Source organism: Notothenia coriiceps, unplaced genomic scaffold, assembly GCF_000735185.1.
Source record: "Notothenia coriiceps isolate Sejong01 unplaced genomic scaffold, NC01 NC01_scaffold00017597, whole genome shotgun sequence".
Lineage (NCBI taxonomy): Eukaryota > Metazoa > Chordata > Actinopteri > Perciformes > Nototheniidae > Notothenia > Notothenia coriiceps.
Genome location: NW_011350298.1, coordinates 39,102 through 63,439, shown reverse-complemented (window position 1 = coordinate 63,439; position 24,338 = coordinate 39,102). Strand labels below are relative to the sequence as shown.

The 24,338-nt window shown below is 41.5% G+C and overlaps 2 protein-coding genes across 2 annotated transcripts in view; one reads left to right on the top strand and one right to left on the bottom strand.

The window, feature by feature from the left end:
• Positions 1-3,922: 3,922 nt before the first annotated feature.
• LOC104950474 (tyrosine-protein phosphatase non-receptor type 12-like) lies at positions 3,923-15,580 on the bottom strand (the record flags this gene model as incomplete). The annotated part of the gene is made up of 13 exons (XM_010777004.1): positions 15,569-15,580; positions 14,978-14,998; positions 14,763-14,871; positions 13,048-13,124; positions 12,796-12,891; positions 11,674-11,712; positions 11,093-11,164; positions 10,822-10,881; positions 10,395-10,537; positions 9,145-9,211; positions 8,778-8,855; positions 7,424-7,522; positions 3,923-4,008 (listed from the first exon to the last, which is right to left on the bottom strand). Coding segments are annotated over exons 1-13 (959 nt in total), but the record flags the coding sequence as incomplete, so codon positions are not given.
• A 1,767-nt stretch (positions 15,581-17,347) lies between these two features.
• The window catches only part of LOC104950473 (tyrosine-protein phosphatase non-receptor type 12-like), a 10,217-nt gene continuing 3,226 nt past the window's right edge, over positions 17,348-24,338 (top strand). Inside the window, exons 1-3 of the mRNA XM_010777003.1 lie at positions 17,348-17,352; positions 19,044-19,215; positions 19,414-20,338. Coding sequence (XP_010775305.1) covers positions 17,348-17,352; positions 19,044-19,215; positions 19,414-20,338 — 1,102 coding nt within the window. The remainder of the gene's footprint in view (positions 17,353-19,043; positions 19,216-19,413; positions 20,339-24,338) is intronic.

Below are 24,338 nucleotides of genomic sequence, written 5' to 3'. Positions count from 1 at the left end.
TAATATACACATGGTATGCTATCCTGGCTGCTAAATGGTAGAATGAGCTTCCTACTGATACCAGGATATCAGAAAGTTGACACATCTTGAAAACTCACCTATTTCCACTGCACCTTGGCCAATAAAACAAAAATATATATATAAAATCTCTTCTGTCCGGGGCACTTTAAGTGAAGCTAATGCAGTAGCACTTAATCTGGTTGGGTTTATAGATATGAAATGTACCTGCAGGATTCTTGTTTCTGAGTCTGTTTCTTCATGGTTGAATATTATTGTAAGTCGCTTTGGATAAAAGCATCAGCTAAATGAAATGTAATCCAAATGTAATGTCAATCCAAAGCGTATATATTTTCTAAATACTAAAACATCGACTACAATAGGCCAGAAATTAAAAAATATATATAGGATACCATTACTATTTTGTGAAACACACCACACTCGACTCCACCAACACAAACTGTACACTATAAAAGTTTTTTTCCCTTTATTCCTGGTTACAAAATGGATCAAATGCAGTCGAGCCTTAATAATAACATTCGTTATAATTCTCAGGACAGAGGTCATGATCTTACGCTGAGATTGAGCTCAAATAAGACATTTTTTAACCATCAGAATGAAGAAACATATGGCCTCCAGGTTAAAGGAGCTCTCTTTAATGAAAACGTAAATCACCCATGAGAATGTCTTCCTCTGTATCCTCAGTGCATGAGCAATGAAAATATATAACATGGCAATAACACAGAGGATTCGCACAGCTGCTGCTTGTTTTCATGGGGATATGAATCGGCCCTGTGTTCTCTAAGATATGATCGGATTAAATTAAAATGATTCCTAAGGGAAGCTGAGCTATTACAGCAGCTAATACGTTACAGAAAAAAACAATAAAGCAAAGAGTGAAAGCACATAAACCATGTGAAAACTGCAGCACTAGGACGTCCATGAAAAAAGGATGCATGAAAATATTACGTGGGTGTGCATCAAGAGAATAAAGTAGTAGTGTCAGTGTTGAGCTGCAATAAACAGAGTCAAATGATCAAAGCTCAATGTGAGCTGTGCTGATATTCTGTGAGAAACGTTCTACATCTGTGAATACATGGCCATACTGCAACTTACTTTAAAGAGGCCCTATTCTGATGTTTGGGCTTTCCCTCTCCTGTAGTGTGTTCTGTAGGTTTCTGTGCATGTTAATGGTCTGCAAAGGCTAAAGTCCCTGAGTTTCTCTCACACACTCCCCTTTATTTTTATTTTCCTTAATTGGCTTTGATTTGAACTATTCACCAGAATGATCTGCCTTGTTAGAAAAATAATTTGTAACATTCTTGAACCAATTCCCATAACCTGTCAAACACTATACATTTGTTTGTTTTAAATCATATACATTGCTATTTCAGATCTGTACTTTTGTGTGTGCAGATGTAAAAAGACTGAGGTATTTTTCCTTGATGTTCTGTAAGCATATAATAAATGAGGTGTACTATGACTCAGTCATATGCAGACATTATTGTGTATTTGTAAAGGGCTATAACTCCTCCTGTGGGTCTGTACTGTAAGTAAAGGCTGTACAAAAAACTGTTATCAGGTTAGAATTTCTTGGTTTATCATTTTTGCCCTCTTTATTGTCAGAAAACATCTTGAATGTTAGGATTTTTACCTGCTTATTTCTGACATTACTTGTATTACAATTGTATTTATAGAAGATCTTATAGCTGAAAAAACTGTATAATAATAAACACTTTATTATGTCCTTATATCTGTCTATTATATTGTTTTAAAACCATGTATTAAATGTTTGCCTATAACTGCTTTTTAAATATGCTTCAAAGAGCGTTATACATACCTCACCATGCACAAGTTGTTCTGCTCCCTGAAGTATTAAACACTACAAGCATCCATTCTGTTTAAGCGCAGACATGGGCACACAAACATCACACACACGTACAAATGCAGCCTCTAAACGCACATGTATGCACAGATGCACGCACTCACAAGAACTTGAAATGTATGCAGCGCCCACGCTCTCATAAACTCAAGCAGCGCTCTGTCCCTCCTCATGAGCCCCAGAGGGAAGACGCTGCATTTTTAATCACAGAGTTGGTTCACAGCAGCGACGTGCCAGAGGGCGATTTCACTTAAAGAGACACTTCCTGGTTTCAGGTTGTGCTGAGGATAGATTTATACAGACACAAAAAGTTTTTTGTCCCTGTCCTTTCTTGAAATGGTCCCACAGGCTTTTGTGAAATATTTGTTTTTTAAGTATAGTTTTCTGGGTATTTATTTCCAATTTTCCGGTAATAGGGATGGTTACACTTCTATGATTTTATGGATTAATAAAATGATAGCTCAGCTTGGATTTTTTACTTTTACAAGTTATTGTTTGAAAAAGAAGAAGGAATTCATCAAAGCATAAGTAAAAAAGACTAAAGAGCTAACAAAATCTTTAATGCCACCTATTGGTACTTATTGAGATGCTTCTGACAGACTTTATTGTGACATTTCAAAGGATATGACTCCTCAGGGTGTGGTTGTGAATATGTGTGTACACTGTATGTATATAAAAGCTATGACTCAGTATCCATAACCTTGATGCCAGGCTCATTTGACTTCCGGCAGTTTTTTCCTCTAACACACACATACAGAAAAAGATTCTCCCACACACACACACTTGCACTGCTAAAGTGACCCGGGGGAGTGCGGCCGGTAGAATGTGGACTATGTTGGTAAAAATAGCTTCTTCCACCATCACTAAAATATTCCCAGGCTTAAACCAGGCCTGACATTATTCTTTTAGGAAAGTGAAGGATGACACAGACAGAGAAAGACACAGAACTGAGATTTTAAAGTATTCCAGGAAAGCCTGTTTTTTTGGCAGCATCTCTCTGACTTCAAATGTGTCTGTTTTACATAGAGCAAGAAATAAAGCTGCATCCCAAAATTAGGACCTCTGAAAAATGTTTGCTTTCCCATCAGAACGGAGACAAATTAATCTCAGCTGAGCAGGACAACTTTAGAGAAACATAAAAAAGGTCATGTATGTGATGGATCATTTTCTGCCTTTACAGAGGTTTAGAATTGGGAGAATGCAATCATCTTAAGTACCATGGTACCGAATGAAAAACACACAAGCGGAAAAAAATGCTGTCAAACTGGACGTTTTTAGAGCAACAGGTAATTAAGGGAAACATTTTTGAGAATCTATCTAAAGCTGTTGCATGAACAGCATGCTGTGCATACTTCATAAGTAGAGGAAATAAGGGGGCTGGGGATGAACTGAGAGAAAGTGGAGGACAACCCCTGCTGGGCTCATAGATCAAAATTAAAATCAAGGGGAGGGTGAGGAAAAGGGGGCAGGGAGAAGAAGAGAAGCAGGAAGAGAGGATAAGAAAGGAATGAGGAGGGTGATAAATGTGGGAAACGTGCCAAAGAAAGAGAGAGTGTTTATGCATATGACAGATACCAACCATATGCCTGCGAGTAAGAACGAGTGTGTTTGTTGTCACAGAGGGAGATGAAAGCTGTAGCTGCTCTGCTTTAACTAGCCGAGGGTTGTGGAACACGCAACACCACGTTGTGTTGCAGGGGATTGTTAAAATGTGCTAAATCTGTCTATAGATACATTAAGCTCCTCCTCAGGCCACAACTGTAGTTAACAGAAGTTAACTTCAGTAAAAGTGGAGGCCGGGCGTGGGCTGGTGGAGAATAACGTGTCAAAAAACTCTGATGAAAACTACGCAGCTGCTTCTGGTTGGTCAGTTTAATATGTTTTTACTCCACACACACTTGTTGTTTTGTTGGATTGCCCCTACACACACTGTGCTCACTTCCCATCTACTGCTCACTGCTGTGTTCATCCATCGTTTGGAGGATGAGTGCGGGATTATTCATCCTTTTCTCTGAAGTTTTGAAAAGCTAACAAAAATCTTACCTGCGTATGCGTGGAGGTTTTGGAGGCGGGGTGTCCCATCTCTCATCATCTGACTGCTGGCTTGTTTTATCTGGACTGTTTTCCTCCTGGACACACACACACACACACACACACACACACATTTGAGTTTAAGTTCCACGATTGTTTCATACCACTGGAATTTGATGATTTAGGTTAGAAAGAGGTCTCCATTACATCATGGGACTGAAAAACATATCCTTCAGTCACAACTCTCCAATAACCAAGTCTTAGGAGTGAAAAAAAGGATTTCTGTAATAATTATAATAATGCATTTCAATTTATATATTGTAATTTGCTTTTCCACTGAAGTAATGATAAGAATAAAACAATCTATGAAGACCAAATTATATTGAGTTGAAATAGATTTGTATAAACCTTAAGTAGCCCCGTAAATTGTGTGCCAAATACCTCAAACTATTTACATTTTCGGGGTGTGTGGGAGAGAAACTCCCTCTGGAGAGGGAGCACAGGGATTTTAGTCTTTGCAGACCATTTACACAGAAAGCTATATAACACACTACAGGAAGTATAATAGAGCCTCTTTCTAGAGATGTCCCTCCAGCTGAGAGAGTGTTCTCCAACAGCGCCCTTCTAACTCTCTCCTCTCTAGATGTTTCTGGAGCAGAGGCAGGAAGTTGCTTCACTGAAGGATTGAAATTGTTCCTGAAAGAAGCGCTCCTCCTCCCGCCTAATCTTCCCTTTCTTCCTCTCATCCTTCAGCTTCCTCCTCCTCTCCTCTCCTCCCCCGTGACTCATTAATTTGATTCTCTCTCTCCACTGATAAAGAGAAGATGACGGGACAACTTCAGGCGTCAAAAGCTCAACACAGAGGGGCAAATGAGGCCACATGAGCTCTTCCTTCAGGGTTCATGATGAAAACACAGTGTGTTGTGGAGATCCTTTGGTGGGAAAACTCCCTGCAAACAATGCAGCGCCTGCTGCCAGCAGAGTGTGGGATGTGTGTGTGTGTGTGTGTGTGTGTGTGTGTGTGTGTGTGTGTGTGTGTGTGTGTGTGTGTGTGTGTGTGTGTGTGTGTGTGTGTGTGTGTGTGTGTGTGTGTGTGTGTGTGTGCTTATTGTTGACTGCCATTGAGAGCACCTATGTGGGTGTTTGAGTCACTGACAATGGCTGACTGGACATGAGTCAGTGTGTGTGCTCTTGGACTTGGTGTAAGATAACCACAAGGTTACAGTGAGTAGCAACACACTTGATGTTCACACGCCTACACTTAACAAATTATTAATAAAAACAAACTTTGAAACAATTAAAAGTTGACTGCAGTTCAGTGGACAGGTTTCACACATTCTAGAGATACTATAATAATTAAGATCATAGGGACAGGTTTAAAATAAATATATATAAAAATCCTCCAGACTCGCAAAGTCTTTATCATCACATCTAAATTGTTACTATGTATTTAATTGCGAGAAATAAAGTATCCAGAATTCAGTTTTAATCTTTTTTTAGTATATATAATAATAGTTGAATTTAGTTTAGGAGCTGTTCTTATTAACTTTGATTGTGTGTTTTGATCCTAAATGCTTGGTCATTTCCAGAGTAAGGATTAGAAATCTAAGTTATTATGCAACAAATAAATATGATGTTTTATTTGAGATATTAATACATTTCTGGCTTACATGATCGACTGTGTTGATGAAATTCCAGATTATGTTATAAAATAAAACAATTTAAACTGAGTTTCCTCAAAAACAGGACGTTCATATCTTTAAAAAAACATAACCATTAAAATGAAGCTTTCCCCAACAGTGTAGAGTGTGGGTCTTTCTAATGTCAACATGGCTGTGTGTCCCTGTGACCGTCTCTTGGAAGGGTCTCCCTTTCCCAACGGATGCATGTCTATTCTGAGACACAAAGTGCATTATGGGAGAGGGGTGATGTCATCAGAGCTTCGTAAGCAGGAAGTGGACTGGAGGTCTGTGGGTGTCTCTCAATGTCGAGTAAAGCTGCTCCAGAGCCACTATTTCAAGCATACTACGTCATCGAGTGCCGCCGAAGGACTGTTCCAATGTCCAGCATACTTGCAATTCTACCGAGCCCAGCGTACTTCGTAGCGAGACATTTCGAGGCTGCACATGTGTAGACTCCGCGGTCTTAAAATCCCCACAATGCTTTGCGCACGGACCAATTTCCCCAAATCTGTGGCGGAAAATGTAAGGCGGGTCCTCTCATATGACGCACACCTGCTCACTTGCTCCACTCTTCGTTTTCCGAATGCCAGGAAGGATTCTTGCCTCGCTTCTGAAGCAAGTGACTCGGAAGACATGTGCTACCAAGCAAGCGTCCTCGACATTGAGAAACACCCAATGTGTCCTCTGTGTTTGGGTCTGTCGGTCTCTGTCTCACTTTGTCTTTCATCTTCTCGATCAGTGTGGGGAAGTGCTGCTTCAACCAGTTTCACTGCATTTTCTAGTGGCAGTCTAGTAGAGTAGCTCTTTCTATTATCACGTTACCTTTCTAGATGTTAGCATTAACATTATTTTTGATCTAACGTGGATATATCTGACAGATATATTTGAGTTAAAGCGTTATTTATGAAATATTATATTTAGAACCATTAAGATATTTATGTGATCTTATATTTATATATTTATTTTTTGATACGGACACTTTTTGTGAATGAACATTAAATGGACCAGACACTTTCCATTCTGTCTCTGAGAATTGCCTGACCAAAATAATGATATTGGGATTTTTCACTAGTAAAGAGGCATTTATTTCAAAATTTAAATCCTAGACATTGTTGAAATTCTGCTTTGCCATCCCCCATCTTAAGTCCCAATATTCCAAAAGTGGTATAAGAATAATGCTTATTTCTGATGATGCTGTTAGGTGCACTTGAGTTTAAATCAGCTTCAGTCTGAGCAGGGGAGGGAGTGTATAGTTTCCGCATTTGAACTACAATGAAGAGTAGCTTGGAGCTTCATTAGTTTCAAAGTAGCTTCCCCCAGTCTGCTACACAATGATGTGGCATGATGGACGGCAGCTACATACAACACCTGATTGGATTGTATACAAAATGTAATCGTTCAGCATTGCACTTCAAGCTAAGATGAGTCACAGAGGACAGCTCTGGTACTGCTTCTCAGCTTTTCCTGTATGTTACATAAACTTTCTGGGTTTGGTTGCAATTGAGTGTGTGTTTTGGGGTAACTGAGGATAGTGAAGTAAAATTAGAAAGAGGGCAGTGTGAACTGACACAGCAAGGTTTATTCTGGCTTTTCTTAAATAGGTCTAACAGTATAGAGTCCCTCCCCTGCAGAGGAGAGGTCTGTTTACAGACTCTTTTTCTGTCTGTGTCAAAAGCAAAGTTTTCTGAAGGCCTCTCTTCCCTCTCCCTTCTCCTCCCACCCCTGTGACTAATTATTTGTGTTTCTTTCCCACTCCGAGTGCGTTACTCAGCGACATCCTGTCTTTCTTTAACACCAGACAGCATGCACAATATGTGTGTGTGTGTCATACCATGCCATCGTGTATCTGCGTGTTGGCGGGGCTCTCCAGTAGCTGCAGTTGTTTTTCAAAGAGCTGGGCGATCGCTCTGTGAACCAACTCGTACTGCTCCTAGGGAGACAAAGAAAGAGGGAGAAGGATAGAGATAAGAGAAGGTGAGGTGAAGGAGAAGGGAGGAAAACAATTGGTTTTTCGGAAAATCAATATAAAAGCAATAACATTCTCATGTCTGTACTCAAAAACATCAATTTACAAGGCTGTGTTATAGAACCTGTGTGAAAACAACAGAAGGGCCTCGCCCGATGCAGGCTGATATAATCACATTATGTTCCCGGTGAGGCAGTAAGTGTATTGCAATGCATTTTCAGAAATTACATTACAGTTACCGGCTCCCAGCAGTCTCTATCAAAGGCAATTCTATGAGATATCTAACAGGGCTCTTTTTATGTGTGGGAGAAGACATCATATATAAGCAGCAAATGAAGATGGGCGCTTTGTTCAGACTATAACACTCATTATTTTGTAATGAATGCTGCCTAAAGATTTTAAAGAAATGGCTGGAAAATGAAGAACTTCCCAGGTCAAACCTCTGGAACCGGTTACAGATAACGGAGGGAATGTGTTGACCCCGGGCTACTCTAGGAAGCATTTTGAAGCAGGTGTGCAGCAAGGAACACGGCAAGGAAGAGACATGACCCGGGCTATGGAATGGAGGAAACGCTGCCACTACTGTCACTCATTGTCACTCAAATGGGGAACCATAAAAAAAGACAGAAATAACTTGAAGCAACTTCTTGTAAAGATTATAAAGATAGAATGCTTGTTATGCAGTATTATGTGTCCTTACGTGTTTAATATTGCCCAAAAATAATGAATTATTTTTCTAAACAAGATTTGCATCCTCTGGGGTAAGGAACTTGGTGTTTCAATTAAACATTGAGACATTTGTGCTGGTGGAATTATGTTCATTTGACAACCAGACACACATCACACAATGTTGATCTTAGCTCCGAGCTTCCCTGTTTGAAGGAAGCTTAGCATTAAGTAAGTAAGTAAAGTTTATTTATAAAGCGCTTTTCACAGACAAAGTGCTTGACAAAACAATAAGACATCCATATAGGAGGCGTACAATGATCAATGAACCCACATGTTAAGAAGTCATAAAAGCACCAGAGCATAATTTAAGACACAACAAAAACACAATAAAACAAAACTTACAAATAAAATGAAGTAGCATCAAATCCCTAATTATTATTCTATAACTACTGAACAATATTCCAATAACTTTGAGTCATGTGTATTTCAGTCAATTCACCTTAAATGGTGATACTTGTCTGTGTGTGATAACAAAAAGTGAAGAACAAACCTTGGTCTGAACAGCAGAGTGTCGTTGCGTCCTCATCTCTTGGATCAACCGAAAAACATTAAAATCTTCAGGTATTTTCTGTAGAAGCACAAATCAAAGGTGTTAATTCCCACTTGAATCTCCACATAACAGTTACCCTGTGTATTTGAACAGGTATGATTTAGATGTGTGTGTGTGTGTGTGTGTGTGTGTGTGTGTGTGTGTGTGTGTGTGTGTGTGTGTGTGTGTGTGTGTGTGTGTGTGTGTGTGTGGTGTGTGTGTGTGTGTGTGTGTGTGTGTGTGTGTGTGTGTGTGCGTGTGCGTGTGTGTGTGCATGCGTGTGTGTGTGCGTGTGTGTGTGTGTGTGCTTGTGTGTGTGTTCACATACCCCAGCTTTCAGAAGGTTCCATGTGTAGTCGATAGCACAGATAGCACCCGTCCTCCCACAGCCTGCACTGTATAATCAGTCAGAGAGATAAGATTCAACAGAAGCAGACACATGTATGAAGACACATATACACTCCTGAGCTTTATCCTTGTCATTGCAAATATTAATCCACTTACTAACAACTCTGGATTTCAGTTTGTGAGAAAACAATAAAAGGAGTACCGACAACCACAACACCTCAGCAGACAGGATGGAGACAGGAGCTACGGAGTATGTGGCATCATGTCCGACACATAAAAACATAAACTCTATCTCATGCTGTCACAGAGCCTCTGCGGTGTGTGTGCACACAGACAGTACAGCGCACCACACATCTTTACAGGAGCAGCTTCAGTCCTGCTGTGTAACAGAGGAACCAGGAAACGTCCGCAGGCTGCTCATTAGAGCTGATTATACACACATGGAGACGGTGTGTGTGTGTGCTGTGTGGATACCCACGCATGTGTGCAGCATAAACCTAGTTTCATGAATCAGTGCATTATGCATGTTAATGACGTCCCCAAATTAAGTTCTTTAATGGTGAGAATTGCCATTCATCTTTGAGTCATTAATGTTTTGCCTAGACCCTTAACAATACATAACTATATTAGCTATTATAAGATTCTCAACAAGATAAGTTAGAGAGGACCTATTCTCCTCATTTTCAGGTTTATATTAGTATTTAGTGCCTCTACCGTGACATGTCTCCATGCTTTAATGTTCAAATGCTTTATTTTTCTCAAAGGCCTATCTAACAGGAAAGGGAAACCCCCAAAAGCATAACAGGGGCTCTTTAAGATAAACTATGGAAGGATACATAGTTTACCAAATCTACATTATATATCAGCAAATGATTAAACACAAGTTATAGCTTTCGCCAGAAGTAGTTGCATATGTGTGTGTCTGGTCTAACTACAGTGTTCAAACTTGGAACTCAAAACACACACAGACACACAGTAATGCCAGCCACCTGTTGCAAATTCTCACTGCCTCCTCAAAGAAAACAACTGGTCATCATGAGTCATACAATTCAATTTGAAAGCATAAGTAAGTAGAACATGTGAGTCTTTAACTAGAACAGGCAATTGGAGAGTGAGGTATAATTTAATAAATAATAAAAATCACATCAGTCTTTTTTTGGTTGAGTTGCCTTAGTTACAGTACATGCAGCAATGGATTTGAGTCTGCACAGTTTGTCCGTGCTGACCTACCTGCAGTGCACACATATAGGAACATCATCGTTCTCTTGGTATTCCCTCATCAGTGCGATCATATCCAGTATGGAGTCAAACGATGAGGGGACGTCGTGATCCGGCCAGTTCATATAATGGAACTGTGTTAGCCTCCGGTTTTCCTACACACACAGGGATTTTTTTTAAGAACATTTAATTAGAAAAAATGGTCGATGGAAGGACAGGGAATTGAATCATCAGGCAAAGATGAGCAGCCTAAGTGAATGTGGGGGCGATATGTTAGGCATTTCATTACTTTTAGTGGAGTTACACAGTGATGATATGAACATATTTGTAGCATTGTTGATTATTTGTTTGTGATTTTGCATACATTTCCAATATTGACTTTTTATTGTGAGGACTGGCAGGGGCAACAAAAGAACGTTTACAGTGTCAGAAGACTTACATTCTCATTCTCCACGGTCAAAGTCCTGATAAAGTAGTCCGTTCTGGCCTGCTCTGACTCCTGCAAACAGCAGAGACAGGGAGAACATTAACACAATCCTTGACTAAAACGCCATTAGAACAAAATGTGAGAAATGCAGGAGCCCAGACCACCCGCCCCCTTTTCTCTATACACTCTCCGTACGTACACACACACACACACACACACACACACACACACACACACACACACACACACACACACAGCTGTGATATTAGAGATGTCTACTTACACAGGAGATTCTGAAGGGGCCAAAGCTCATTGGCTCCTCCCCAAGTAGCGGGAAATACCGCTCACACTTTTTCTAACGAGAGAAGCAAAGGAGTTAGCTTTGGCTGAGAACAACATACCAGACAAATACCACAGCTTCCTGTGCACACACACACGTTCTGGCTCAGAATAAACAATTAATGTGACAAGTGGAACATCAGCAATGACAATTACAGAAAAAAATTACTGAATATAAGATACTATAACCATATGTGCAAAACTGACATTTGTAGTTACATATGCTCATTATCTGAGACATCACACTTTTTTATCAGTCAGTTCAGGCTTTGGTAACAGCCTCCAGCGACATCTTTTCACAAACACTGCGATATAATTTTTATATATACAAACATCATCACCAAGGACAGATGAGGACAAAATAATCGAGGGGCAAATAAGTGATTCTCTTTACGTTTTTAAAATGTTCTAACTGACAAACACACTGATGGAACCAAAGACATACTGTAGTGTATGAGGACACATTAACACACACATAAGCGTGCACTGGAACGCACACAGAGGGATTAAATACCAGGGCCTTACCCTTCCCATTTCAAACTCTCGACAAGCCATCACAATAACCTGCAGGGACACAAACAGGAAGGATTACAAATCAATATTTATACTCACGGATAAATCGTACATTTCCGAAAATATTGCTTCCTTCCTTTATGTTCTATGTATGCAGAATATTAAAAGCTTTAATAGAGAGTGGCTCAACCTTTCTGTATTTTGAATTCAGTCCAGCAGACTTCACATCACTTTGATCCTACAGGAGTAATTATCCCAGCTGCAACGTCCCGAGTGTGAGCTGAACCTTATCACAGCTCCCCCCTTTCTGTCCATCTGCTTCAACCATACGCACCCCCCATCTGTCTGACATTAAATATTCATTTCCCTACTTTAATTATTGTCCCTACACAAAGCGGTAGGTTACATCTTTCTGTTGCTATTCTATTGGACCCAGAGGCCCTGCTCTATGCTAACAGCCTCCTGCTCTCTGAATCATCCTGTCTGGTTCCCCCATCCTCTAAGCCAGTGGTTCCCAACCTGGGCTGCTCGCCTTTTTTTTTTTACAATTATATGTAAAACATTTTTTTAAAAGTAACGCAATACATGATTGCCGCTAAAAGCCTTGTCTCTGCATTACAATAAAATATAAAAAATAATTGATTAATTAATTTGAATAAAAATTCTTTCTTCTGCCCGTAAAGTGTCCAAACCGGGCTTGTCTGGATAAGCGCATTTTTAAAAACAGTCATTGTCCATGCCGGTTTCAGTTGGATTATTTGTCACAGTTGCTCCGATCAGATCAGGCTCCTCCATTTTGTAGATTAAACACATAGGCAAAATCCAGTTTACTTTGAGCATGTGTTAAACAGTTTAATCCCTTTGTGAATTGTTTCCACTTCCGCGCCGTCCTTTAATTTCTTCATACAGCGGGAATCCAAATGAATGAATCCTGAGTCCAATAACCATCAAAGTCACTCCAATAGTGCTCCTTAATTACGCTTTCATCCTCCTTTAACAAAATACTTCACATTCATCCAGTTTGTGACAGCAGTTGTAGCATTTTTGAGACTTTGAACCCACCCCCCCTTCCAACAGGAGTCATTTGGGGGGGGGCTCTAGGGAAAAAGGTTCTAAGCTCTAAGCCATACTCACAGCTACATTATACTCCCAGTTCATCCTCCAGAAGTCGATGACAGTGTTCTGCAGGGGGCCCTGAGTTGCAATATACGCCTCCGGGCCATCCATACCCTGAAGGGAGCGAAAGAAAGCAAGATCACAAATCCATCCTGTTTTCACACACCTTATCTCCCTGTCATTCATAGAGCCCTTTATACCACATATATCTTCCTAACACTGTAATCAAAGTGTCAAACAACAAAAGGCCTTTCAGGTGCTTTCTTTTACCTTGATGAAGTTAGCATTGACGTAATCCGAGTCATTATTGGTTGTTTTTAACGTCAGCTTCACCCTGGTGTGGTCAACTGTGGATAGACAGAAAGTAAGAAGTCTTTACTTTGGTGCATTTTAAGTATTTCCTACTTGCAGAGGCAGAAATGAAACAAGACAAAGAGAAAAGAGTGGATTGCAAATTGGGATAAAGCGAGGACAAGTAGGAGAGAAATGTAAAATAAGGTTAATGGAGGGGTGCTGCAGCAGAGAGAGTGTGTGTGTGTGTGTGAAGAGCTCCAGGGATTGGTCCATTTGGACCAATGGGTTCATTTGGGTATGGGCACGTCACCATACACAGGAAGAAACAAATGGAAAAAGAGAAATCTCCAACGAGGCGTTCTGGGGCAGCATAGACAGGTCTTTTCTGTGTTAGAGTTTTACTCGCTACAGGGTGTACTTTGAGGGTTTGTGCAGAAAAAACTACATAACACACAAGGGGACGGGTAATAACCAGAAAAGCATGACATGGGACCTTTAATGAATGAATGAGTGGGTGGATGGAAGGATGGAGAAAAAGAGGATAAAGGAATACAAAATAAAAAAAGTAGGACAGATGTTGGGTCAGGGAAGCTCCCCCTAAGGTCACTAATGGCGCATTTCCACTGCCGGTCCTTGCACGGCTTAGTACGGTATAGTTAGGCCTTGGTAGGCCAGGCTCACTTTATGCTGCGTTTCCATTACAACTTAGGAACTGGGGTAGTAACGCAGTTTAGGCGGAGCCGTGACGTCATCTTTAATGCGAAACACAAAACCAACATCAGCCGTTAGCTGTTAGCACTCAGAGCTCACAGCTCCTCATATCTGTTCAGAAACTAGACAAAAGTTAAAGAAGTACAAACCACAGACTGTCTTTGTCATTGTGAATACAGTCTCTGGTTTATTTATGTCTGTATAGGCCGTTGTTGTGAGTGTGGACGGTCGGAGCATATGCAACGTTAGCTTAGTCGATCTCCATTCAGAAAACACACATTTTAAAAGGTTTTTCGCCTGCAGACTTGTCTGTAGACTTGTCAAAGCATTAATTCATGGTTTTTACTAACCGGTATCAGAATGTTGTTACTTCAGCATCATTTTGAAACGTGTATTACGGTAAAATATGTTCATTTTGTAGTTGCAAGCGATTCTCTCACTAGTTTAGCATATTCAGCCCGGTTGTTGGCCCGGAAAGAACCTCGATTTTGGAGAGCCAGAAAACTGTGAAAAAATACCCGCTAGCCGGAACTACGCCTAGTGGAAACGCAACCAAAAACGGGCCGGGCACGGCACGCTTAAACCGCGCTGTAGTGGAAATGCGCCATAAGTGCATTACCAAGAAGATACAACTTAGTGTGTGTGTGTGTGTGTGTGTGTGTGTACGTGTGTGTGTGTGTGTGTGTGTTGTGTGTGTGGTATGTAGTATGTATGTTATGTATGTATGTATGTGTGTGTATGTATGTATGTGTGTGTATGTATGTATGTGTGTATGTATATGTATGTGTGTATGTGTGTGTGTGTGTGTGTGTGTGTGTGTGTGTGTGTGTGTGTGTGTGTGTGTGTGTCAGACCTTTACAGCAACTAGGAAATACAGTAGCCAAGAACAGTTACTTTGTGCTTTATGTTAGTGCATGTATAAGTGGGAGACACTTTTTCCGATTCATATTAACATACTTCATGTATGTGTTTGTACTTACATGGCAGTATATCTTTATATCTGTTCTTCTTGACATTCTCCTCCTTCTCTCCTACGTTGGTGGGGTAGATCTTCTCTGTGCGGTATTTAGTCGATAACCGCCGTAACCTCTGGAAAAAAACAAGAGAGGAAAATAGATTTAATAGAGATAGATGATGAATTATTTTCTCCTCTCTGCTCCTACACAGATGATATGTGATAGCAGCATAGGGTTACACTGATGATGGGGGTGCTTTTCTGCAAAGGGGAACAGGAAAGAGAGAAATGATAGCAGACAGAATGATGACAGAGAAACTTAATCTGAGAATCACACTGAAATACAGATCTGTAAGAGATGAAAGAGTAATTTAAGTTTTAGGGAGAAAAAAACTTAAATGAGTGTTGAATGAGTGAAAACTCAAATTTGAGTTTCAATCAAGCTTTGCCATTACATATGTTCTGCCCAGAGCCCTGTCTTACATACACAGCGGTTACAATGGTTAAACTCACACACATATTATACCCACCCTTAATGTTAGGAATACCACAGCTCCCCACCCCCCCACACACTCCTGTGCATTAAGTTAAGTGAGGCCAGATCTAATAGTCTGACACTGATAAGACTCAAGCAGTCAATGGGAAGCAGGCTCAAATTCAGCTAACAGTTCTTTAACTTGAGCCGACCCACAATATTCACCAACATGAAGAGCCCCTTCAAGGCTGTTGGGTGTTTTCTCTTTCCAGTAGTGTTTTTTTTGTTGTGGGTTTTGGTGCATGTAAACGGTCTGCATAGGTTAAAAAATGTGTTTCGTCCACAAAAAATATGACCTTAAACACCATTACTTTCTACTGTAATATAATTACAAAAAGTGGCAAGGCAGATTTAACTGGCCCAAATAAACCAGTCAGTGCCTGTTTTATTAAAAGTGAGATTGTAATATTTCCTTCACTTAAGCTGTGCGTAGAGTCGGTTTGCTCTTTACTGACATATGTTGTCTCAGAGTTAAAAAGGGGTTTACATTTCCATTGAATTAGCTCTAAGTTGATTCCATTTTATTAAATGGGAATCATTAATTTCCTTTTAACTCAACAAGCATATTTTATAAGATGAAGAAAGAGGCTTCAGCACCATCTATAGTGCTAAATGCTACATTTAAAATATAAGAGGAAAATATACTATATTGAATACATTGAGGGACATTTCTGAATCTGCAGTGAATCACCGTGGCCTCTAGTGTCACAGTCAAACTTTGTAAAAACTTCTAAAGAACAGCAAGACTTTTCTATCTAAAAAGCTCCTGCTGCTCGACTGATCGTGTTCACACGATATCGCTTTAAGTGCCTTTTTTTATTATTCTCTCAGTTGGTTAAATCAGGGGTTCCCAACTCCTGGGCCGCGGACCGGAGGTGTTACTGCCGTGTTTCGCACCTATACCAGTCATATTATTTCATCCAGTAGCCTAGTTAAACCTTCACCAGAAAACAGTTGAAAATGGCTGTTATGATGTTCCGAGGGCTTCGGCAGCTCAGCCTAAGGTCTCAGCCTCTCGTGAGAAAGTTACCGGTGCGCCAAGTAGGAAGAGGAGCACACAGGAGACAACCGTTTCATTGCAGACGTTATGTTTATACAGTTCATACATTATTTGAGATATATTCCAAACTCAGACTTCATTTTAAGGACATGCTATTTGTTTAAGCACCGGATTGGCAAAACAGGAGAGTCTGTAAACCAGTCTGCATTGATCTATGAATTCATGTCTGGGACTCTCACAGTATCTGCTGCCCACCGCTGTTTTATAGAAGGAAAACCTCCTTCACTTCATGAAATGGCTGCAGCATCAGGAGGCAGCGGGACGTGTAACTCCGCCTCTGAGAAGTGCAGCACCAGCGCGCCGAGAGCTGTGCCTTTTTACGCACCGCCTTCACTGTGTTTACCTTCTTCAGAACAGCGTAACGTGCTGTTTATACGAGAACACAAACGGTTGTATCCGCTACTTTTCTCTGTCGTATAGCCCGTTCGTTCACACGAGGCCGTAACGGAAATGCGGATACGGACCCCGCAAACGATAACGGGTCCAAAGGTGGATAGATCTGCAAACGGAACGCTCTGGGGGGGCAAACGGCTCCGTGTGTACGTCCTATATGATCATTTCCTGATAACGATGAAGCCATAGCCCCACCTCTCCCCACCTCTGCTGCTCACTGCTGTAGCTACTGTCAGTAGCTACAGCTACTGCTACTGACCATGCTACAGATGTTAGTGCAAAATCTACAGCTCCTCTACCCCAACCATCAGCAACAAGTGGACATGGAGAATTACATNTTATGGCTAGAAAGGATCCGTCTTGTGTAAAACTCTCGCGAGAGTTTGGCTAACTGAAAGGCTGCCTGCCAAACGTAAACATTCAGCCACGTGACATTCAGCCAAACTCTCGCGAGAGTTTTACACAAGACGGATCCTTTCTAGCCATAACCGGGAAAACGAGCGCAGCTTACTTCCGGGTTTTATGACGGGTCGCTGCAACACTAGTTGATGTGATTTGATTGGATTGTGAAGCCTCTGGCTTCCCTTGGCATGGCCCTGACTAATCACAGGTTGGCAGGGGCATGACGTAAGCCTTGTCTGATTGGTCAATTCCTCCATTCTTTTTTCACCAAGGGAAGCCAATTTCGGCTGGCCTCCTCTCGCAGAGAGTGTAATCTACTGTTTCACCATAACATCTAGAGGGGCGCTGTTTCACTCTTTGTAAAATACTCAAAGAGAATGGGGGAGAGACGGGCCGGCAGCAACACAAAACAAAGAATTTCCGAAACTAAACGAAGTGTTTTTATTTATTTATTAAAATTATAACTACAATCCGAAAAAACAGGGGAAGCCTGGCTTCCCTTGGCCTCCAGTAGAAAACGCCACTGCCTCTGAGCACAAACTCAAGGGTCCAATATGTCAGGGGGCCTCAGTTTGAAGTGACAGCTAACATGTTCTGCTTGTTGAAGTCACAAAGAGAAACAGAACTACCACAGGGACAAGAATATACCACCATAAAAAGCAAATCATAATTAAAAAAAACAAGCAAAACAAACAACCAAGTTGATGCAACACAACCAAAAAGAAACACAAAGCGACGAGAAAGTTAGAGAATGTAACAACTACTGGAGACAAAACAACAAAAAGGGAAACAAAACAAACCAAAGGATGACTGTATGAATTCTGCAGTGGATCAAATGGAGGTTTCTGGGAAAATAACAAAGACTGAGAGAAGCACAGAGGCTCCTGTTATTATCTGTAACACACACACACACACACACACACACACACACACACACACACACACACACACACACACACACACACACACACACACACACACACACACACACACAGCATCATGTGCAGTCCTACGTTAGCGCTTGCCTCAGCTTTAGGTTTGGCACGCCACCACTTCCTCTCACAGTTTTTTTACTGTGTATATACAGTATATTTGCAAACATATACATGTATATCCTGTGGAGTGTGACATGATCTTATTGTTAACTCTCCATAACTGTAGGACTGGCTTGCTCACAACCTCCGTATCCTGCATTCATGTTATTATCAGCAGGTCTGTTTATAAGTAGTTCATAAGCACAGAGAACACAGGCTAGTGAAATATATATCACATCCTTATGCATTACTGCAGATACTGTACTAGCACAAACATCCACTGAATACCACGTAACTCTCTCTTTACGCTGGCTGAAGATACTTTTTCTTAATGTAAGCATTTTCCTTTGGAAATGTGTCTTCAACTCTGCACTGCAGTCCCAGAAACATTAGATAATAAATACAATTATTTGAGAGGAATGCACTCTGAATTCAGTCTGTTTTCAGTTTGCTTTACGTCATCACTTTTGCACTAAAATCCTGAAACTGTATAGGTGAAACATACAACATTTTAAACTCTGCCACCTAGTGGTGACTATCGTCACAACATTATCAGAAACTCCCTTTTAGTTGTATTAATGTGTGCAATACATTCAGTCGGAGTTGATTCATCATTATTTATAGAAAGAGAATAATTCATGTCAGACGGTTGTTTGAGCCCTGTGATGAAATTCTTGCCTTTTCATCATTCTCATTTCCTAATTTTCTTAACCACAGTCTTGAAACCTGTTGCCAACTCCTTCTTTCTCTTTCTTTTGGTTTGGTCATTACTTTAACGTGTAAAACTCTCTTCTTGAAGCAAATGTTGAATACAAATGAATGGTATCTCTGGATATACAGGGTTTAATTTCTTTTTCTTTTTCTGTTGGTCTCTCTGTGTAGTGCCCAGGGAGAAGGGGATGTGAAGGAGGAGATACTGCAGCCGCCTGAGCCTCACCCCGTCCCCCCCATCCTGACTCCGTCTCCCCCGTCAGCCTTCCCCACCGTCACAAACGTACGGCAGGACAACGACCGCTACCACCCCAAACCTGTCATCCACGTCCTGGCTACACAGGTGAGTCCAGCTTTACAGAAACGTACACAGTTGCTGGTCATTTTTGTATTTTACAAATATCAAATAAGACAAAAACCAACCCTAAACACTAACTCCCTTTCAGACCTGCCCCCCAAAACAGAGACGACTTCTGTTGTTTTCTAGGTGGTGCTGCATTTGGAAAAGGTGCTTCAATTTTTCCTTTACTTTTCCTTTCAGAATAAAGACGCCGACCAGCAGCAGAACAAATCTGAACCCAGTCTAAACAAGCAGAGCAGTCCCTCAGAGCAGAAAGACCAAAATCTACAAAGTGGAAAACAGCCGACTCAGGTCTCAAATCTAGATCTCAACGACAACTATAACAACAAATCAACATCCAGCAAATCGGACTCGGGCCAGACGCAGACCCCCTCCTCGCCACTCTCCCCGGCTGTTTTAGAATGTTCCGGCGTTCCTCGGATCGAGAGAAAGCTGAGCATTGAGATTAAAAAGGTGCCGTTACAGGAAGGACCTCGTAGTTTTGACACTTCCTCCTCCATGGGGGTAGCAGGCGGAGCGGGCAGCGGCTCAGCCAATAACGCAGGAGTGCTACAGAGAAGCCACGCCTTCAAAGCCCGCTCTGGCCAATCCCTGCTCACGTCTAGCTCTTCGCTGTCGGAGGACTCGGGCACAGAGGGAGGAGCGGGTGGGTGTGGGGAGGGTCCTGCAGAGGGGGGGGTCCTCACCAGACCAAACCACCTCCCTGTGAAGAGTGAGAAGGGGGAGACACTCGGGGGGGAGAAACTGGACGTGAAGGGTGGCCATGCAGCATGGAGTCAGGCCTGCAACAGTCCTGACAAACACTTCCCCAAAACCTCCTCCTCGTCTTCCTCCTCAGACCGTGCCGCTCCCTCCTCCTCCTCCTCTTCCTCCTCCTCCTCCACTCCTGTTAGGACTGCCCTGAGCTTCACCAACCCCCTGCACTCGGATAACTCGGACGAGGAGGGGGACAGCGAGATGTCCGGAGGAAACGAGGGTTACCCTACTAATGTATCCATGGCAACAGCCGTGGTAACAGCATCCCCTCACCATGGAGACCAGCTGCCGGTCCGGAAGGTGTCATCCATGTCCATCGCAGGGCAGGGGTCTCCGTCAGCCACAGCAAGTATGTCAGTCTGCTGCTTTGATTGAATGACTCTGACTCTAACTAACTGGCTGCTTCCTCTCACAGCATCCACTAACAGCTATACAGGAAGTCAGTTAAATAGGAATCTGAATGAACTCAATCATAATAAATAAATCCTATTAAGGCCTAGTCCACTCGTACATAGGTATTTTTGTACATTGGGTTTCATCCTCCTTAGCTCTAAGAAATTAAATCCTATCTATGCACATGCATACACACACAACCCCAAACATGTGTGCAGCAGTGTCTGATTCATGGGAGTGTTGGATAATGGGAGCTCCACAACACATTCTGACCCCTCTGTCCCTCAACATAGGGAAACAGTAACTTTACATTCACCTGTGAGCATCTAAGTAAAGTCATTTGGATACTTCTGCAATTATAGATGTATTTCTGCCGCCACTGCATTCTCTTAAAGGAGTCAACGGCGCTTAAACAAGCCAAACACTCCCTCTCTACATGTCAGTTTCTAAATGGTTCACCCTAACAAGAGTTTTACAAAATCACAATTTTCATGGACCAAATGCTGTGTTATTGTGGAGGAAAGGCCTAAAAGCATAGAAAAAAGCTTGGTTAACATAAATACCAGTGTACGTGTGGAGGAAGTTTTTCATCAGTTTGTTGGTAAATCAGTTCTGAGGAGTCTTTAAAGGGGAATACCTCCTTAAATAAAAAAATAAATAATATCCTATTTAATACAATTGGAGCATGAGCTACTAGCTAAAGCCAGAAACCAGACATTATCAGCAAGGACATTCACCCATATAGTCAGTTTCAAAATCTTTCCCAATAGTTTATTAAGCAGTTTCAGCCTTATTCTACATGACATATTTCAGTATTTGGATTTGGGAGAGAGTTTACTAATATGTCTGTATTGAATTTGAGCATAGGAACAACCTGTGGGCATTTTCAAATGGGTGTACTTCCCATTCTACCGACTCTATCTCTGGTAAAAAAACCTGAGAGTAGCTCTTTATTCTCCTCACACACATTAACTCAGAGGAACCACACGCTACATGTTCTGGGTTAGACAACAGACCACATGCTAATTAATAACCTGTATCTGTCAACACACACCACTGTCCTCACTGCTGGGCTCAGGCGGAGGCAGAGAGACGAGATGGAAAGAAGTCACAAGAGAAACCAAGATAGTTCTTCTGAGCTCGTCTCAGCTGTATAACTAATTGGTCGGTTTGTGAGGAATGCTGAAAATGTTAACAGGCAAACATCTGTCAAAACAACTCTCCTCTTCCTCTCTCAGCTTGTGTGTGTTTGTCGAAGTGAGTGGGATTGCAAATGGGAGAAAGAAACCCTGTTTTTGTTTCTGTATGTGTGTGCATGTTGGATGGTGAAGGATCAACACTGCATGATTGGGATGAATACACAGCAGCCAACTGTGCTCACTTTGTGTTGAATAGAGCTGTGACCCTCTGTGAGGCTCCTGTCATCATCAGACCTGAGCTGGGTTTATCTTCTGGAGCCAAAAACCCGCTCCTCTTCTCTGAGGATTTCAAAATCATGAGGTTTTGAAATCTGATTTTCGCTGCGATTGGAGCTGACATGGAATGTTTTGAAGTGGCTTGGAAATGGGTTTTTTCTTGAATGGATTCAAAGCTTGATGAATTAAGACTTAACTGCATACTTACATATTTGGATTCACTGTTCGGGTGCATGATGTCCATCTATCAATAAATCAGTTAAAAAGATAATAAAAATGGTGTGGAGTAAGTAGATTAGCCATAGGTTTTTAAAGGGTTTCCAGCCCCACCCAACTGGAAATAGTTCATAGATGTTTTCCAGGATGGGTGATAAAAGTTTAATGATCCGACTTGTGCCAGATATTTTAGAGAACATAGCCTTTTAGTAGTTTAAAAACGTAGATATCACTCTATCAGACAATAGTAATTATACAAACCTAAACAAATCTTGATACAACATTTTAAAGAAAATGAATGTACCCAAGGTGCTCACTGTGATGTTGAAGAAAGTTGCAATGTGCACAGACAGAGCACAAATAACACATTTTTATTTTAAATTGGATCTGTTAGAGTGACAACAACATGGATTTCTTAAAAAAATATATATATATATTCATTCATACTAGACAGCCATAACACACACTTTGAGGAACTATTCTTCCAAAACAAAGTGATGCTTTCTAATAATATCAAATACCATTTAAATGTCTCATACATCATGCCCTCCTGAAGTATTTCCAGTATGTAGGATAACTGCAGAGGTTCTCCTGGTCCTGGATGGACTACTTGTGTTTTGGTGTGCTTGGCTTCTGGCACTGTGTGTGTGTGGGCTGTGGTGCTTTGAGTCGGTGTGAGGCTCTGATGGCTGCTGTCCGCTCGTTCACAATCTAACTGCTGTTAGAGAGGGCTGAGAGCTTGCTGCTGCTGCTGTTGGTTAAGGACAAAAAGCTGGTGGCTGCTGGTTGAATCGTCAATTAACCAACCAAACTGTACACAATTTTTTTATAATAGGCGTTTGCAGTTCAAAGAAGAAATACAATCAGTTAAAAACAGGGAAAACAATGTGTGTAGAGTTAGAATTAAATATATAAAAACATACAGTCAATGTAGAAAATAAATTATTCTTAAACCTGCCAATCAAAATCTTTGCTTTGCTATCGGTATATGTGATATTTCATTAATTAGTATTCAATTATTATCTGGACAAATAAACATGCTAGTTTCACTTTTCTCATATTGATTAAACTTGCTCAAAGGATTTTGCTCTCACTTCAGTGAGATCAGGAACAACAGAATAATTTGGCTCTGGCTCTAATAACGTATAGTGACATTAACCTGCTGTACACACTCGTAATGTTTCCAGAAATACCTTTCTTTCTAAAGTAACTATTGGCTAACGCAGACATCCATCTGCACTGGCTTTAGATAGTCGATTAGGGTCAATAGAGAGGCGAAGTCCCTCCTTTTCCGGGGGATCTCCATGGGACCTTATTTCGGAAAAAGTATGTATTGAATTGAATTCAATGGAGAGAGAAAGATTATCTTTCGATCCCGTTTGAAGTAACACTTTTTTTTTTGTGAAACCGCTCAATAGCCACCAAGCACTTTGCCGTACTTAGTGCCCCGGCACTTATTACCCCAGGGCACTAAGTACCAATCGTGTTCACACCGGAGTACTTTTCCCTGAGGGAAGATTACGCAAATGAGCCGCTGACGTCATTTCGTCTTCTTCTGCTTTGGGTTTACTGGCAGGCCGCAAACCACTTCACGGCGTATCCTGCCACCCGAAGTCCCCGGCCGGAAGTCCCCGGAGTTGGGGACTGGCTTCAGTAGAAGCTGCTGGGACACCCAGCAGCCTTCCGAGTAAATCGTCAGAACGCCGACACCTCCTCATCACTCCGCGGCTCCCATGTTTTTTTTTGTGTTGCCATAAGTTATTCTCTCTCCGTTGGTGCGCGGGGCTAATGCTAATGATGTTAATGCCAGCAAATACAATGGTGGCTTCACAAAACTTTTCAGAGTTTTACGGGGTGTGAACATGGGAGCCGTGGAGTGATGAGGAGGTGTCGGCGTTCTGACGCCCGCCAATTGAAATTGGTACTTTTTTGGTACTAAAAATGGGGATAAAAGTTCCCGGCACTCCTTTTGGTGTGAACGCGACACTAGGGGTACTAACGGAACTAAACGGGAAAAGTATGGGGTAAAATTACTCCGGTGGGAACGCGCCTAATGAACTACATCTCCCGTTTTGCACCACACACCAAGACGGCCGTCGCGTTAGCACATTTCACTTCTTTCTTTCAAAATGAGGCGAAAAGTATTAAAAGAGGTGAAAATCACTACAAGTCTGGGCATGTTGAGAGCTGTACATACACACAAGGGGAGTTAGTCGGTTCCGTGAGAGCCAGCATGCGGGACCGGGATTCTGTGATTTGTAGTCTTTCTAGTTGCGTATTTTTCATAGTCTTATATTTCAACAGTTTTACGACAAACTGTGACTT